This window comes from Petromyzon marinus, chromosome 46 (assembly GCF_048934315.1).
Source record: "Petromyzon marinus isolate PM22_M1 ecotype Great Lakes invasive population chromosome 46, UKy_Petmar_22M1.pri1.0, whole genome shotgun sequence".
Taxonomy (NCBI): domain Eukaryota; kingdom Metazoa; phylum Chordata; class Hyperoartia; order Petromyzontiformes; family Petromyzontidae; genus Petromyzon; species Petromyzon marinus.
This window is the reverse complement of record NC_133712.1, coordinates 12915099-12930135: the sequence shown is the minus strand read 5'-3', so window position 1 is coordinate 12930135 and position 15037 is coordinate 12915099. Positions and strand designations below refer to the sequence as shown.

General features: G+C 50.1%; 3 protein-coding genes across 8 annotated transcripts in view; 2 read left to right on the top strand and 1 right to left on the bottom strand.

The window, feature by feature from the left end:
• PBRM1 (polybromo 1) overlaps window positions 1-8779 on the bottom strand; it is a 32749-nt gene extending 23970 nt beyond the window's left edge. For 4 of the 5 annotated variants that reach the window (XM_032971497.2, XM_032971495.2, XM_032971498.2 and 1 more), the window contains exons 1-10: window positions 8591-8779; window positions 6069-6224; window positions 4789-4886; window positions 4167-4314; window positions 3451-3816; window positions 2756-2869; window positions 2117-2185; window positions 1819-1917; window positions 1405-1493; window positions 955-1055 (exon numbers count right to left, since the gene is read on the bottom strand). In XM_032971497.2, coding sequence (XP_032827388.1) covers window positions 955-1055; window positions 1405-1493; window positions 1819-1917; window positions 2117-2185; window positions 2756-2869; window positions 3451-3816; window positions 4167-4314; window positions 4789-4886; window positions 6069-6209 — 1225 coding nt within the window. In that variant the 5' untranslated portion in view covers window positions 6210-6224; window positions 8591-8779. The remainder of the gene's footprint in view (window positions 1-954; window positions 1056-1404; window positions 1494-1818; window positions 1918-2116; window positions 2186-2755; window positions 2870-3450; window positions 3817-4166; window positions 4315-4788; window positions 4887-6068; window positions 6225-8590) is intronic. The other variant, XM_032971494.2, reaches the window with a different exon arrangement.
• Window positions 8780-11624: 2845 nt separating this feature from the next.
• On the top strand, window positions 11625-13855 carry UQCC5 (ubiquinol-cytochrome c reductase complex assembly factor 5). Of its 2 annotated transcripts, none has more exons than XM_032971666.2 (3): window positions 11625-11740; window positions 13264-13440; window positions 13703-13855. In XM_032971666.2, the coding sequence occupies exons 2-3, from the start codon at window positions 13287-13289 to the stop codon at window positions 13783-13785; spliced, it is 237 nt and encodes a 78-aa protein (XP_032827557.1). In that variant the 5' UTR covers window positions 11625-11740; window positions 13264-13286; the 3' UTR covers window positions 13786-13855. The 2 variants fall into 2 exon arrangements, with proteins under 2 accessions (XP_032827557.1, XP_032827558.1); XM_032971667.2 differs by lacking the exon at window positions 11625-11740 and adding an exon at window positions 11819-11897.
• Window positions 13856-13928: 73 nt separating this feature from the next.
• Window positions 13929-14792, top strand: UQCC6 (ubiquinol-cytochrome c reductase complex assembly factor 6). Its single transcript, XM_032971668.2, has 2 exons — window positions 13929-14094; window positions 14531-14792. Exons 1-2 carry the CDS (start codon window positions 13987-13989, stop codon window positions 14654-14656), a joined length of 234 nt encoding a protein of 77 aa, XP_032827559.1. The 5' UTR covers window positions 13929-13986; the 3' UTR covers window positions 14657-14792.
• Window positions 14793-15037: the final 245 nt, after the last annotated feature.

The following is a 15037-nucleotide window of genomic DNA, read 5'->3' as shown; positions in this document are numbered from 1 at the left end:
ATACGCATCGGAGACAACGAATCGTGCACACGCACGGCATCTGCGTGCAACACTTTCCAACAGACGTTTATCCTCCGATGCGTTCAATCAGCGATAATTGCATACGCAGGATTTCACGACCGACGTAATGATTTGTAATTGGTTTCTTTTGGTTAGGTCGCGTAGGTGTAAAGCCAATTTTTTACGTAACCCTCAACCACACCTTACGATGAGGAATGCAACCTCCAGCAAAACGTCTAATAAAAAAATGTCAAAAATATTGCTTGATTTTCAATATTTCCTCCCCTTCCAGTTTTGCTTAAAAACCAAATCAATTGGGACTTTTGCGCATGGCATTAGACAACTTGATTGGATTGGCTGTCAGGGAGTGGAGGGTTGTTATCGTTACAGATTGGCATTATACCGTCACGATGATTGAACTCCAAAAGAAACAATGAATGAATGAGCAATTATTCCATTTGGGACCGAGCCGCACAAACGTGACGTCACACGGTGTGCATATGGCATGACATCATCTCGCGACGGCACACGTTACGATGTCATCACGTTGACCAGCAACCCAGATATTTTGTTGTTCTGGTTTTTTGTGCGACCCCATTAAACTAAACTATACAATTTTTTTTATTTTACCAGGTAAAGCCCACTGAGCTGTACAGCTATTTTTCAGAAGAAACCTGGCCACAAATGATAGATCAATGAAGTGGCTTGTCAACGTATCATAGCCAAATACTCTAAACTTGATCAAGTTGGCCGGTTTCCTTTCGGGTAAGTTCCTAAGAGCAACACAACTTTAAACAATTTAGTATTACTAATATTGGATCATCGTTACTAAAGTTATCGGGGCCTCCCCATCCCCATTACAGACATCCAGAGAAGCGGACAGAATGAATGCATTCACGCTTTCAACCTTAGTTCTCGTTAAAAATGAATGAATTAACGAATGAACGACCGAACCGTTTAGCGGTTGCTGCTGCTCCTCGTCCTCGCTCTCGGAGCCGTACTGCAGCGTCATGGTGATAGCCGACAGGCGGTCGCCCTGCGCCGAGCGCCGGTTCCTGCCACAGACGAATCCACGGGCGTACAAAAGACAAAGATCCCCCGTATATCCTTACTGGACTATTGGGGCGAGTGCTGTTAGCAAGCAACTATGAAGGGCGGCACGGCGCACGTATATCAGGGAGTGATGTTTCCAGCACCACGCCCAGGAACAGCTCAGAGTCACCACCGGTGTTGCCCATGAGCGGGAATAGAACTCAGACTGGCAGGTTCGTAGCACATTGCGATAACTGCAACGCTACCGCTTCCTGCACACGCGCCCACTCGCTCACTCGCGCACGCACACAATCACTGCACTCCTAAATATCCCCACCAGCCGCAGCACCGGTGCACACCACGCTCGCCCACCTTATCCTCAGGCTGGTCTTCACGGGCTCCAGTGAGTGCTCCAGTTCTGTCTTCTTCTGGTTGAAGATCTTCTTGATCGTGTGCGCATCCTGCCATCACAAAACGACAACAAGATGTGTCTCTCGCGGGTGGCGGTGAGAACGATGCTCATGGTCGCGCGGCGTGCGGGTGACCCCACCGTGCACTGCCCCTCGATGAACGCTCAACGGTCCCGGGTGAAGCCGGGCAAATGTTCTAAACTATGGCCAACAGATGGCTCCGTTAATAAACCACTGTTGGTTCGAGATCTCACAATCCACCAGGTGAGAGTGAGCAGGTGAGGGGGAGCGGGAGATGGCAAGCAGGTGATTGCAAGCGGATGATGGTGAACGGGTGGTGAACAGAAGCTGGCACGCAGATGTTGGCAGGTCTCACCTTGAAGACCTGAGATCCTGGCTCGTTGTAGTTGCGTGCGTTTTTCACCAGAGTCTCCACGTCGCGAGCCATCTCCGTTATGCTCTTGTAGAAGCCGGTCTGATGGGTGATCAAAGACAAAGATCTCCCATGTAGCCAAGTGCTGTTAGCGAGCACCTAATAGGGCGTAGTGCACACGTACCTTATAAGAGCTGTTTTTTGGCCTGCGAACACTGTTAACTTGCGCTCACCATTAATGCACGGTTGGCTATGTACGCTGCGAAATAATTTCAACATACAATGCCCAAGATTCACTCACCTGGATCCTCTGAGCGATCGTCTTCAGGTCAATGGGATCCTTGATGACGTCGTAGTAGTCGGGGTAGTGCTGGAAGGAAAATGAGAGGTTATTCAATGTTGGACGCATGCGACACGGATCCGCACGCAAAACAATCATCCACCTGCTGGACGAGGGTCTCCCCATGCCGTGAGGGCGACGTGGGTTGTTCGATAAATACTTCACCCACGCTGGCCAGGCACCCGTTGTAGGCAGGGAATTGAGTGGGGCTAGAAGTTAGGCTTACTGTGAGTAAGGCTCGAGCGTTACTGAAGCTATGTACTTTTCAAATCTAGATTGAAAACGAATATCTTTAGAAATTATATTTTCGTTTAGTTTGTCGTCCTTCCACTGTGCCTCTGATTAGCACGGTTGGCTACGTACAGCGCGAAATAAGTTCAACATAAATTTTACATCAGGAGTCTGAGTAAAGTAAGGGCTAAATCTATTGTTATAGTGAGCACGAGGTGAAGGTCTCAGGACAGGAAGGGTTAGAGTCAGGGTTAGGAGTAGGGCTAAGCTAGGCTTTAGTGTTGGGATGAGTGGGCTAGGGTTTAAGATAACTCGTGCTACGGTTGAACTGAGGCGACCTCGCTGCTGTGAGAAGGAGGCAGTGCTGACCGTGCGTGACGGAAGCTTCTGAAAGAGCTCGCTGATGAGGCGTCCGGATGGGTCGCTGTACGTCGCCACTGTCTCAAACAGCTGTTCCAGGTGCTCCTTTAGGCCCCGCACACGCTGTGAATGCATGTACACATAAGCATAGATATACACGCAACAAGAATCAATCGTATAGCCTTAACATACTCGTGGGATAAGTGATGCTAGCGAGCACATTTGAAGGCGGGCACTGCACGGAAGGGGGTGGGTGGCCAGCACCACATTCTTTGTCTACCCAATGGTGAATTTTACAATTTACACAGGTGCTCATGTGAGGCAGAGTCGACCTATGAGAGGCCCAGAGCAGTTTCAGATATTCATCACCGGTCTTGGCAGGGAGTGGGAATCGTAACTCAGGTCAGCAGGTTCGTTGTGAAGTGCGCTAACCACCACACTACTGCTCCCTGCACATAGGGACCGACACAAGGATCTCCCATATAGCCTTTAACAGACCGTTGGGGAAAGTGTTGTTAGCGAGTAGCAGCAGCTATGAAGGCCGACACGGCACCCGAGGGGGTGGGAGGCCAGTCCCCACATACGAACCCGCACAAGCACGTACACACACACACAATCAAGCAGACAAGCTCTTGCATCTCGTCGTGCATTGTGACCCCTCGCGCATATGGCCACGAGACCGCCGTGAAAGCAAAGGTGCCCACCGGCTTCCCATGCATCTCGTCGTCCTCCGTGGTGCCCGCTCCGCTCTCCTGACCCTGCTCCTGCTCAAGATCCTCCGCCTCAGCCTCAGGCTCGGCCTCCGCTTCTTCCTCTTCCGCGTCTTCCTCTTCCTCCTCCTCCACTTCCTCCCCCGCTTCCTCCTCCTCTTCCTCCTCCGCTTCGTCCACCTCCTCTTCCTCCTCCACCTCCTCCTCTTTGGCGGTCGTCGCAGCTGCGACAGCGGCGGCGGAAGCGGCGGCGGCACTGGTGGCGGTGGCGACGTCCAAGGGCGGGTGGATGAGCTCATTGCGCTTGGAGACGTAGAGCTCCCAGAGGCGGCACGCGTCGCGGTGTTCCACCGTGCCCTCCTGGTGGAAACGGAAAACAAAAATACAAGTGAGCAAGGAAGAATCGCGCGCGTGCACACGCACGAGTTCTGAAACGTTTTCCAACATGCGTTCGTCCCCGGAGGGATTCAATAACGTTTCATTCTGAGCCACACGGTGAGGTGACGTTAGTTGTAATGACGTCATCGCCTTGACAGGCAACGCGTAAACTATTAGCGCCGCTTTTGTCTCCAAGTTTTGGGCAATAACAAGGTAACTTTATTTTAAAGTTTTGTATATTTAACTTTGTAGTCCCTCTTTCTTACTGGCAAGACAGAGATGCTTAGTTGGAGAACATTTTAAAAGCATTTGTGCGAGCGATCGGCACGTACCTTGTAATAGGCCTTGGTGTTGTTGACCATGAGCTGGATGTCGGTGGTAAGCTGGTCCACACTGTTGTACTCCTCCGTCTTCAACTTCTGCTGAATCTTCAGCAGGTCCATGGGCTGAGAAACCACGTCATAGTAGTCGGGGAGGTTCCTGGGAAGAAGCATTTCGAAGTGATGCTGTCATGACGTGAAAAGTCATCCTGCGGCATCACGTGTCACTTGACGTCATCTCATTTGCATCGTCTATTTCGTCACAAAAACTAAATTCAAACACCTTGCCATTAATACTGCGTTATAACACCATTAATAGCATCATTACCAGCCATGAACAAGTCACTGTTAGACGAATGGCTCCCCAAATAGTTGCCATCACTAAGTCTTGCGATGCCACAATTCCCGTGAACCAAATAGCTGCCTTATAACAGAGTAAAATACCAGTCAATGCCACCTCCACCCCCGTGACGTATGTATGTTGAACTTCTTTTGCATCATACATAGCCAACCGTGCTAATCAGAGGGGTGGAGACGCACCTTCCTCCGCAGAGCCGCTGTTGCCTCATTGCAGCCTACGGAACAACGGCTTCCTTCGCGCCTTGTGCGAGCGCTGCCAATTATACGGCCTTACCTGCGCTTGGGCACGCGGATGAAGAATTCACACAGCAGCCGACTGTGTCCATCCCGCGTGTCCCGCAGAGTATTGTACAACTCATGGCACACGCCCAGCTGCAAGGGGAAGGACCGGAGGCAAGGCAGGGTAGAGAGTGTAAGGAAGGAGAGCGTGGAGGACGAGGGAGAGAGGGCAGAATGGGAGTGTAGGGCTAAAGTGGGGCAATAAGCACAAGGAAGGAAATATGATTGAACCCAGTATGACTGAAACACAGTCAGTCTGGTAGACCCGAATCCTTAACACAGGTGAATAAAACTTATTTAAGATTTTAGATTCCTTATGTTGAATGTATGCACCATCCTGCCAAAGTAAATTCCGTGTTGGTGTGAACTTTCATGGCGAATAAAACCCTTTCTGATTCTGAATAAATCATGGAGTAAAGTTAATGGGAAGTGATCATGGTAATAGCGACAAAGGAGGCGACTGGGGTAAATCAGTAAGTGCTGAAACGTTGATCAGCCTGGCTGCATTACACTGAAATCTATCGGGTGCAGTCAGTTTTGTCTTTTGTTGTTGCTGCTGTGCTCACACAGCACCACGGATCTAATTAGTAAAATAGCCGGGCAACTGGCTACACGGGACCATGTACGCATGTATGTTGAACTTCTTTCGCACCACACATAGCCGACCGTGCTAATCGGAAGTGCAGGGAAGGACAACAAACTAAACACAAAGAGCAGTTCTAAATAAACGAAATTTAAATCTAGATTTTCAAAAACCATCTGTGTAACAAATCAAAACACATTCCTGCAGAGGGGGCACAAGCCGGCGTGAGTAGGTTAAAGTTGAGTTTTATAAGGGCACCACGGGGTGACCAGCCCCTCCCCACCCAGCCACACCCCACCCTACCCCCTCCCACTCCCCACCCAGCCCCACCCTCCCCACCCAGCCCCTCCCCATCCTACCCAGTCCCTCCCCACCCAGCCCCTGCCTAACCTCCCCTCTCCACCCAGCCCCACCCCTCCCATTTTTTATATCCAAATGTCCGGATACACGTGGACAGACATCCACAGACATACACAATTAATCCCCTGCCTCCTGTGAGAATTAATCCCGGATGGGCTTCCAGTCCACTACGTTTCCTACCAGTATAAACTCAAACCTGACGGTAGGAACCTGGGTGCACCCACCCCATATACGCTAACGGTTTTCCAACAAATGTATGCTTTGTATCGCACGAGTAAAAATCCAAGACAGGGGGGGCCCGGGCGGTGGTGGTTGGGGGGGGGGGTGCGTACAGGATCCACTGCTTGCGTGTGTGGCCGGCGCCGCTTGCGGGGGGGCACCGCAGCGGCAGCAGTTGGGGGGGGGGGCTCTTCGGCATCCCCCCCGCTGGCGCTGCTGGAAGGCGAGGCCGTGCGCCGTCGCTTCACTCCCATGGTGAGAGTGGTGCCCTGTGCAATGAGGCAACATCGTCATCACTACCATCACTGCCATCATTACTATCATCATGCCCATCATCATCGCATCATCGTGATCATCACATCATCATTATTGCCATTATCATCACATCATCTTTATTGCATCATCATTGCCATTATCACTATCATCATTGCCATCAACATCATCATTCCCATCATCATCACTATGACCATTGCCATCAACAACGTCATCATCATTACTATCATTGCTGCCCAATATTATTGTCATCATCATTGTAATCACTATAATTACAATAATTATCATTAACATTACCAAAATTATTATCATCATTGGCTATCGTCATCACTAACATCACGATCATTATTATCAGTATCGTCATCGTAAGCATCACTACTGTGCCATCATTCCAATCACTCTCATTTCTGTCAGGACAAACATCATTGTCATATTACTAGTTCTGTGTGGCTGAGTGACCCATACATATTTACACACACGGCACACCATATCGAGAATACCTCTTGCTAGTGACGTGCCACCTATTCCAGATAAAAATCGACCTGGAAAATATTCATCGATACATTAAGCCCCACCATCCATGTGTTTCTCTGTCTCTCAGTTTAATTCTGTCTCTGTAAATATCCTTCTTTGAACACTTTTCAATTATGGATCCTTATGGGGTTTTTATGATGTTGTCCCAATCAATATGGTTTAAAACGTTTTTCTTCAGGCACCCTGGTACTCATCAAATGTAATTACCATATACACAAGGACTCTATCCTGCTCTCGCTTCCTTCTATCTCATAATTGAATCCCCATCCGCCTTCAACATGTCCTAAATATACACGTGTTGCGTTTTCTCTACAATTATTTCGTATTTGTTCAGCGAACTTGCTCTGCATGACTTTTGATTATATGTTTTGCTCCACTTTGCCCACTTTCTGTTTGTGAAGTGTTTCAATCATTTCCTCTTCGTACTTTCACCATTTATTTGTGTGCCTTTTCCCCAATTGGCGTTGTTGTGATTAGTTCTGCTCACTCCTATTTTATCTGCATTCTGTGACTTTACTTCGTGCCATCTCAGTTGTTGCTGTTCAATCTTTGGAATCCCATTTGATATAATGTCAATGCATTGGTTGATTTTAAGGTCCCCGGTTTGTGACAGCTTGGATGCTGAGACAGTTTCGAGCGAACAAGGTTCCCTTGCATACCAAGCCAAAAATAATAGACTTTTGGGGCAAGCACTGTTCGCGAGCATCTATTATGTAAGTACGTTGAACTTCTTTCGCACCGTACGTAGCCAACCGTGCTAATCGGACGTGCGGGGGAAAGACAACAAACTAATCGCAGTTCTAAAGAAATTAGCGTCCAATCCAGAGGATTTAAAAATGCATAGCTCTAGTGGCTTCTTATGAAGGCTGGTAGGGCACACGAGGGGATGGGTGTCCAAGAACGACGCCCGGCCGCCTTTGTCTCCCCAGTGGCGATGTTTACACATCGCACCGTGTACTGATTTAAGGCCGAGTCGACCGCGGAGAGGGTCCCATGCCCGGTTCAAGATATTCGCCACTGTTGTCGGTTCGTAGCGCAGCGCACGAACCGACAACAGTGCCCGGCTCCTCCACAGCATGAACCACACAGACGTCGCTCCGACACCCCCGACTCAAAACATACACAAACTCAAAACATCCACAAACTCAAAACATCCATAAACTCAAAACATACACAAACTCAAAACATACACAAACTCAATCATACATAAACTCAATCATACACAAACTCAAAACATACACAAACTCAAAACATCCACAAACTCAAAACATACACAAACTCAAAACATATACAAATTCAAAACATATACAAAACCCGAATGAGACACAAAGCCCGAATGAGACGCAAGCCCTTTAATCCACTGCTGGATAAAGGCCTCCCCAAGTGATGGGGTGGGGGGGGGGAGTGTTTGACCATACTTCACCACGCCGGTCAGGGCGGGTTTAGTGAAAGTTACGAGCTAGAAGAGGTTCAGATATCACTCTTAATCCACTGATGTGGTGCCGTCAGCCGGGAATCAAACTCGGGGGGTGGGGGGTGGGCGGTCGTCGAGTTCGAGACGCAGAGGCTCTCACCGCTGCGCCCAAACACCACCACCACCACCGCACCAACAAATCCCCCAAACCTGGCACCCGAAACACAAAAGAGCGCGCGGTGCGATTTACGCCTAAATCGACGAAAGGCAAACGCGGCCGTCGTGAGCCACGCGAAACAAGCGCGAAAAAAAACCCCCAACACGCAGCGCGTGTGGAGCAGCCCGTGCCTGGGAGCGAACCCGCACCGAGCCCGCGCGGCGGCGGCGGCGGCGGCTCCGAGGCCCCCCCCTCACCCTGGGGGCAAGCAGAGAGGCGGCGCGACGAGGTTGAGAGTGGACGAACGACGACCAGGGGGCGGGTTGTTCACTCGGCAAGGGTGGATGAGGTGAGCGAGGGGGATCGCGACGCGCGCGGGCCTCAGCATCGACAATGGGAGCGGGAGGTGCGGGGCAGCGGCGGGGTGGGGTGGGGTGTTTGCGGCACTTTACGACGCTGTACGGCAGGCGGTTGGTCTAATTTACGACGATTTGCGGCAGTCCCCCCCCTCTCCTCCCCCCTCTCCCCCTCCCCTCCCCCCTCTCCTCCCCCCTCACCTCTCCTCACCTCTCCTCCCCTCTCCTCCCCCCTCCCCTCTCCTCCCCCCTCCCCTCTCCTCCCCACTCCCCCCTCTCCTCCCCACTCCCCCTCTCCTCCCCCCTCTCCTCCCCACTCCCCCTCTCCTCCCCCCTCTCCTCCCCCCTCTCCTCCCCCTCCCCCCTCCCCCCTCTCCTCTCCCCTCCCCCCTCTCCTCCCCCTCCCTTCTCCTCCCCCCTCCCCTCTCCTCCCCCCTATCCCTCCACAGTAGTGTGCGACTGTGCAATGCCCAGATCCACAAATACGAAAGAGACACCACAGCGATACAACTCCGCTGCTCCTGACGCGATTACATGGCTTGACAACCTGAATGTGAAATCGTAGTTGTTGCTGTGCATCTACATCAGCATCCATACGAAAGAAGATTATTCAAATCAGATATAAAGGCCCGTTTTATTCATCCGGGAATACGCTGATAAATAAGAACTTACATTTTGCCGATCGGCTTGAATGAGTAGTAACTTTGTGACACTCCACCACTGCCCATCCTTACGAATGTGTCCCGGCTTGAGTCAGATGTTGGGACTGTGCTCTGGAATATTGAGACTTTAATGGACTAATTTCTCCGTGGTGATAACTTTTTCGTCGTTTGTGCCTTTTGGATTGGTGCCGTTTCTTGATTTGTTCATTCATTTTTCTTTTCTGAGGGTTTGCATTTGCTTGGTATAGTTGCTCCCTATACCAGTGGTTCTTAAACCTTTAATGCGCAGCCTTGCACCCATTTGGTTCTCAATCGTAAACAAATTACAATGTTAAATTTCGATTTAAAGCTTTCGTGACTGCAAGGATTCATCTTCTTTGGTTCTTTCGGTAAAGTCACGTAGAATGAGAATAAAATAATAAATTGATAAAATAATATAACACTAAAATTCTCACAATGTTTCGGCCACAACACAAGCGGCCTTCATCAGGTGAAGGGACGAGACTGTCTGGTAGGACAGCGCTGGAGCGAACAAAGCCACACTCAGACCGCGACCTTTAAGCTGTGTGAGAAGAAACAAAGCGCCTTAACAAAGGAATTAGCATAGAATTTAGCATTGAAATAGCTAAGTGATTAGCTTGTGACTGGTCACAGAAATGGCTATGTTAAAGTCAAAGCATACACATGCACAGGTGTACTCAGCTATTCCAATGCTAAATTCTATGCTAATTCCTTTGTCAAGGCGCTTTGTTTCTTCTCACACAGCTTAAAGGTCGCGGTCTGAGCTTGGCTGTGTTCGCTCCAGCGCTGTCCTCCAGACAGTCTCGTCCCTTCACCTGAAGAAGGCCGCTTGTGTTGTGGCCAAAACGTCGTGAGAATTTTTATTGTTATTTTATTTGATCAATTTATTATTTTATTCTCATTCTACGTGACTTTACCGAAAGAACCAAAGAAGAAAATTACAATGTTAATAAATACATCGGGTTTGATGAAACAAAGGGCATCTCGCACCCTGATTATGAAGAGCTACTGCTCTATACACAATATTATTTGTCCCTTATTTACAATTACATGTGCAGCGTTGTGGGATGCAACTAGCATGAATGTCGCTATATTGCATGAAATTGTTATTATTGTACATTAATGATATATAAGGGCCAAATTATTGTATATAACTACCAAGAAAATGAGAACGCTCAGAAGATAAATACAAAACAACGTGACGGAAAGCTGTAAATGTGTCGGCAGGAGGTCAGTTGACATTTTACAGCAGCTGGGGTTATCGCATTGTCTCTTTTACGAAAGTTCACACCAAAAAACTCAATACGTGATTTGTGTACGATGAAGGGACATTGCCCAAAACGTCGACGATTATGTTTCTATTGTAAGGCCACACGTAGTGTTATTAACGATATGTTTTGAGTTTTTATTATTATTGATGCATACCTGTCAACCCATACCGTTTACCCGTATTCTTGTAAACAGGGATATTGAGTTTTCAAGCCCACATGGCGTACAGCCATTAGGAGGAACGTTGAGATTCATAAGGGCACGGGGTGACCAATAAGGTCTCAATTTGTTTGTAACAGGGTAGGTAGGCACTGATAAGGGGTGTACAGGTATGTTATTTTAACACGTAGGCTTTCGCGACCAATATCACCCATAATAGAGGTTTTTTTGGGTTAGATCGCGTAAACATTAAAAAACTGTTTTATAGAGGAATGTTTACGCTTGTGCCACCACTGCCAACGCAGAATCAACACCAAATCATGGGTCTACGATGGGTGGGTTGGTTTTCGTGTTATTGATTTTTACGACACTTTTTCACGACATCCAGAGCATGCGCGTTACCATCGTCGGTGTACTTTACGGCATCCAGACCCCCCCCCCTCCGCCACAACCTCTTGTTTGTGTGCTTTACGACTCTTTACGTCAATTAATTTAACGCTTTTTTATTTTCCAACGTCTCCTGTGGGAGTACTTAGCGCGCGCGATAACTTGTCGCAACCAAACACGAGAACGTCGACATATTTTCGTGCACGATTATTTATTTCTCTCAAACCGTCGGGCTTCCCCCCCCACGCTTTTACGACAGCTCCCGGGCCAGGAGGGAGAGGGGATGGGAGAGAGAGACACTCGGAGGCTTTACGGCAGAGAGCGTGGGGCGGGGGGGGGATGTGTGGTGGAGCGGTGCATGGTCGAGCCCTCATGCATCGCTCCGCCACCCGCCGCCTTCCCCTCTTGATCGTCAGCGCGCCGCGCTGAGGAAGTGGCCGACAATCGCCGGCGGTGCATTCTGACTCGGCGGTTCACGCGGAAAGGACTTCACGCAAGGACACCGCGTGCAGCGGCTGGGGACATCCTCAGTAGATTTTTCAACGTGGCTGAGGTGCGTACAGCGGTGTATTAATGTTTCTTTAAAACGACTAAGGCTGTAATATTCAAATATGCTCAAAATGTCCCCCCCTCAATATATTGTTATAAAATAGATGTAGTCCCCCCCCGCCAATGTTGACTCCATGGCTACGGCCTTGAAGACGACAATGGTAAATCCGTCTCTTCGTTGTGTAACGCACGTCAAGTTAAATAGCCCTCGCGACTTTTCGCTGCACGTTCAGGTTTTCGCAACGGGGTGGCATGCGATGTAGGGCGATAATGACGAGCCGTGTCGTGACCCGCGTCGACGTGACATTGCGGCGATAGGCGTGTGGGGGTTAAAATGAGCAATCTCGCTCTATTGCATGCACGCACGGTACGTTGAACTTCTTTCGTGCCGTACGGCCCGACCGGGGTGCTCCCCCCCCCCCACCGTCTGTTGTTTACGAGAGAGCTCTCCCTTCTTGACGAAGGGACGCTGTCTGCGCAACAACAACAACAAAAAACCCCACGGGATTTGACAATTCGTGCGATGCAGAAGGGGCATTTCCCGAAACGTCGCCTTATTTTAAATCTTTAGGGCAGCGCTGTTGTCAAATGTGTTGCGTTTTCGTTGTTTACCGCTGCACGCGGCAAAACTGCGTTGCCTTATGCAACCTTTAACCACGCGCGAGTGGCGATAGATATACAACTCCCGCAGGACGTAAGCACAGACATGTAAAAGTCCCTTATTTCAAAGACATCGAGTGATGTGTCAAAGCTGCAAAACCAGCCCGGGTCTGGTGGAAGGTTGCGTCAGGTCGACAGGCACCACCTTTCGTTTTTTTCTAATTTTACGCGACTGTGACTGGAGTTGTCCAAAACCCTCCCGTGACCACATTTAATACACGTACAGTACAATACTACAACTCTACTGTCGTGGACTGTAATTACGCATGCGTGAGTGGGGTGGTGCAGCGAGCATCAGGGTGCAGGGAGCGGTAGCGCAGTGGTCGGCGCACGTGCCACGAACCGAACAACCCAAGTTAAATTCCCGGTCACGGCTAACGTCAGTGGCGTGGGATGACATCCGAACCCGTGCTGCCCTTCCCCCGGCTTCACCAACCCGCACTGACCAGCGTGGTGAAGTATGGTTAAAACATCCCCCGTGGCTGACACGGTTTAGGGAGACCTTTCCGCCTGCTGGTAAGTCACCAGCGAGATGGAAAATATTCAGTGAGAAATGAAGCCCAGCTTACAACGTCTGTACATGTCTCTCTGTCCACGTGTCTCTTTGTTTCTGTGTCCACGTGTATCTGTGTCCACGTGTTTCTCTGTCCGTGTGTCTCTCTGTCTCTGTCCACGTGTCTCACTGTCCGTGTGTTTTTTTTGTGTCCGTATCTCTGTCTCATGTGTGTGTTCACGTGTCGCTCTGTATTCGCGTGTCTCTCTATGTCCTTGTGTTTCTCTGTGTCCAGGTGTCTCTCTGTGTCTACGTGTCTTTCTGTCTGTGCCCGCGTGTCTCTGTGTCCACATGTCTGTCTGTCCATGTGTCAGGGGGTGCAGCGGGCGAATGGGCGATGGTGTTCTTCAGCAGCGCTCTCGGGAGGATTCTCAGTAAAGTTCCCGGAGAGAAGAGGCTGGGTGTCTATCGGTTCCTGCCCGTGTTCTTCGTGATTGGCGGTGCCATGGAGTGGATCATGATTAACATGAGAGTCGGCAGAGAGACCTTCTGTGGGTACCACGCAGGGCTTCATTATTTCTCACTGAAATATTTTCCGGGTGACCGGTAGACTGGAGTTGGTTGCACATGATTAGTATCCACGGCCTGGTAGCCCTGAACAGCGCCTACACTGGAATCGGGACTCGCATGCCACGCGTTTGACTCTTCGTTTGACCCTTCGTTTGACCCCGGCGTCCCATTATTTACCTCTGACACCGCATGCTCACCATCGAGTGCGACTAACCGCACGCGACGGCGCGCTGTTTCTTTCAGACGACGTCTACAGACGCAAGCAGTCGGAGCGCCGTTACCAGCAGCGCCTCGCCGAGACCTCGCAGTCCAGCGGTTCCAACTAAGAGTCTCGCCTTTCTCGAACAGACGATCGACTCGGTCACCACCCCACACGTCACTCCGTCTCCTCCCCCCCTTCCCGCCGTTGTTGCTGCCGCCGCTGCCACCACAACCGACTTGCGCTGCTTGCGTAGAAGCTACGGGCGCAAAGAACTGACGGCTCGCACTGGGCCGTGCGTGAGACTTTCGGAGCGAGGTTGTTGACAATGCCGGCGGGCGTGACGTGGCCGCGCTATCTCAAGATGCTGACCGCGAGTCTCCTGTCAATGCTGGCAGGAGCGGAGGTGGTTCACCGCTACTACCGGCCAGACCTGGTACGTGGACTTTTTTTCTTTCGTTCTCAGGAGTCCGGCTCGGGGATATAAAATGTTCACGTTATAAGCCATTTCATTGAGCTATCATATGTGATAACCAGGTCGCTTCTGAAAAAGAGCTAAATTACTCATTGGGCCTTACCTAGTAAAAAAAAATCCCACTGAGTGTTTTCCGGGTCTCTGGTTAAACCCAAGAAGGTGACTCGCAGTAGCCGCAACCATAGCGAAGGAGGTATACTTGATGTGGTGTGTTGGGTGCAGAAATACAGGACCCCAAGAGACGCTGCTACCCGTAGTGTATCTGTGTGGATATCCGGTGTTAATTGCCATGTAAGAGTGGGTAAGAGGATATTTCGATAGTACCACCCCAACAGGGATAAAGAGGGGTTTCCACCGCATTGCTGTTGTTCACTGTTGCGGTTTCCCTCCCACACAGAGCATCCCTGAGGTTCCGCCAGCGCCGGGGCAACTGCAGACGCGGCTGTTGGGCATCGAGGGCACAACGGGGACACCACTCAGTGGCACCAGGGCTGCGGAGGAGGAACGCAGCCATCCCTCGTGACGGCGTCCACTCCCTCAACCTCGAGCACGTGCACGTGCACGAGTTAACGCACACACGAACATGCACAGGAGGCACAGCACATGCACAGAATGTTATACCTCCTTCACGATGGTGAATCAAAAACGATAAGACTTTTTATTTTACCAGGTAAGGCCCACCGAGCCATCTAGCTCTTTTTCAGAAGCGACCTGGCCACAATGACAGCTCATTGTAGTGGCTCATCATGTGGACATATATAGTAGCCAAATACTATAAACGCCATGTTTCTAAATGTGGAGGGAAAAACCGGAGGACCCAGAGAAAAATCCACATGACCATAGGGAGAGAGACGCGCAAACTCCAAATAAACAGGCGTCAGGGTCAGGATCAAACCCACGACCT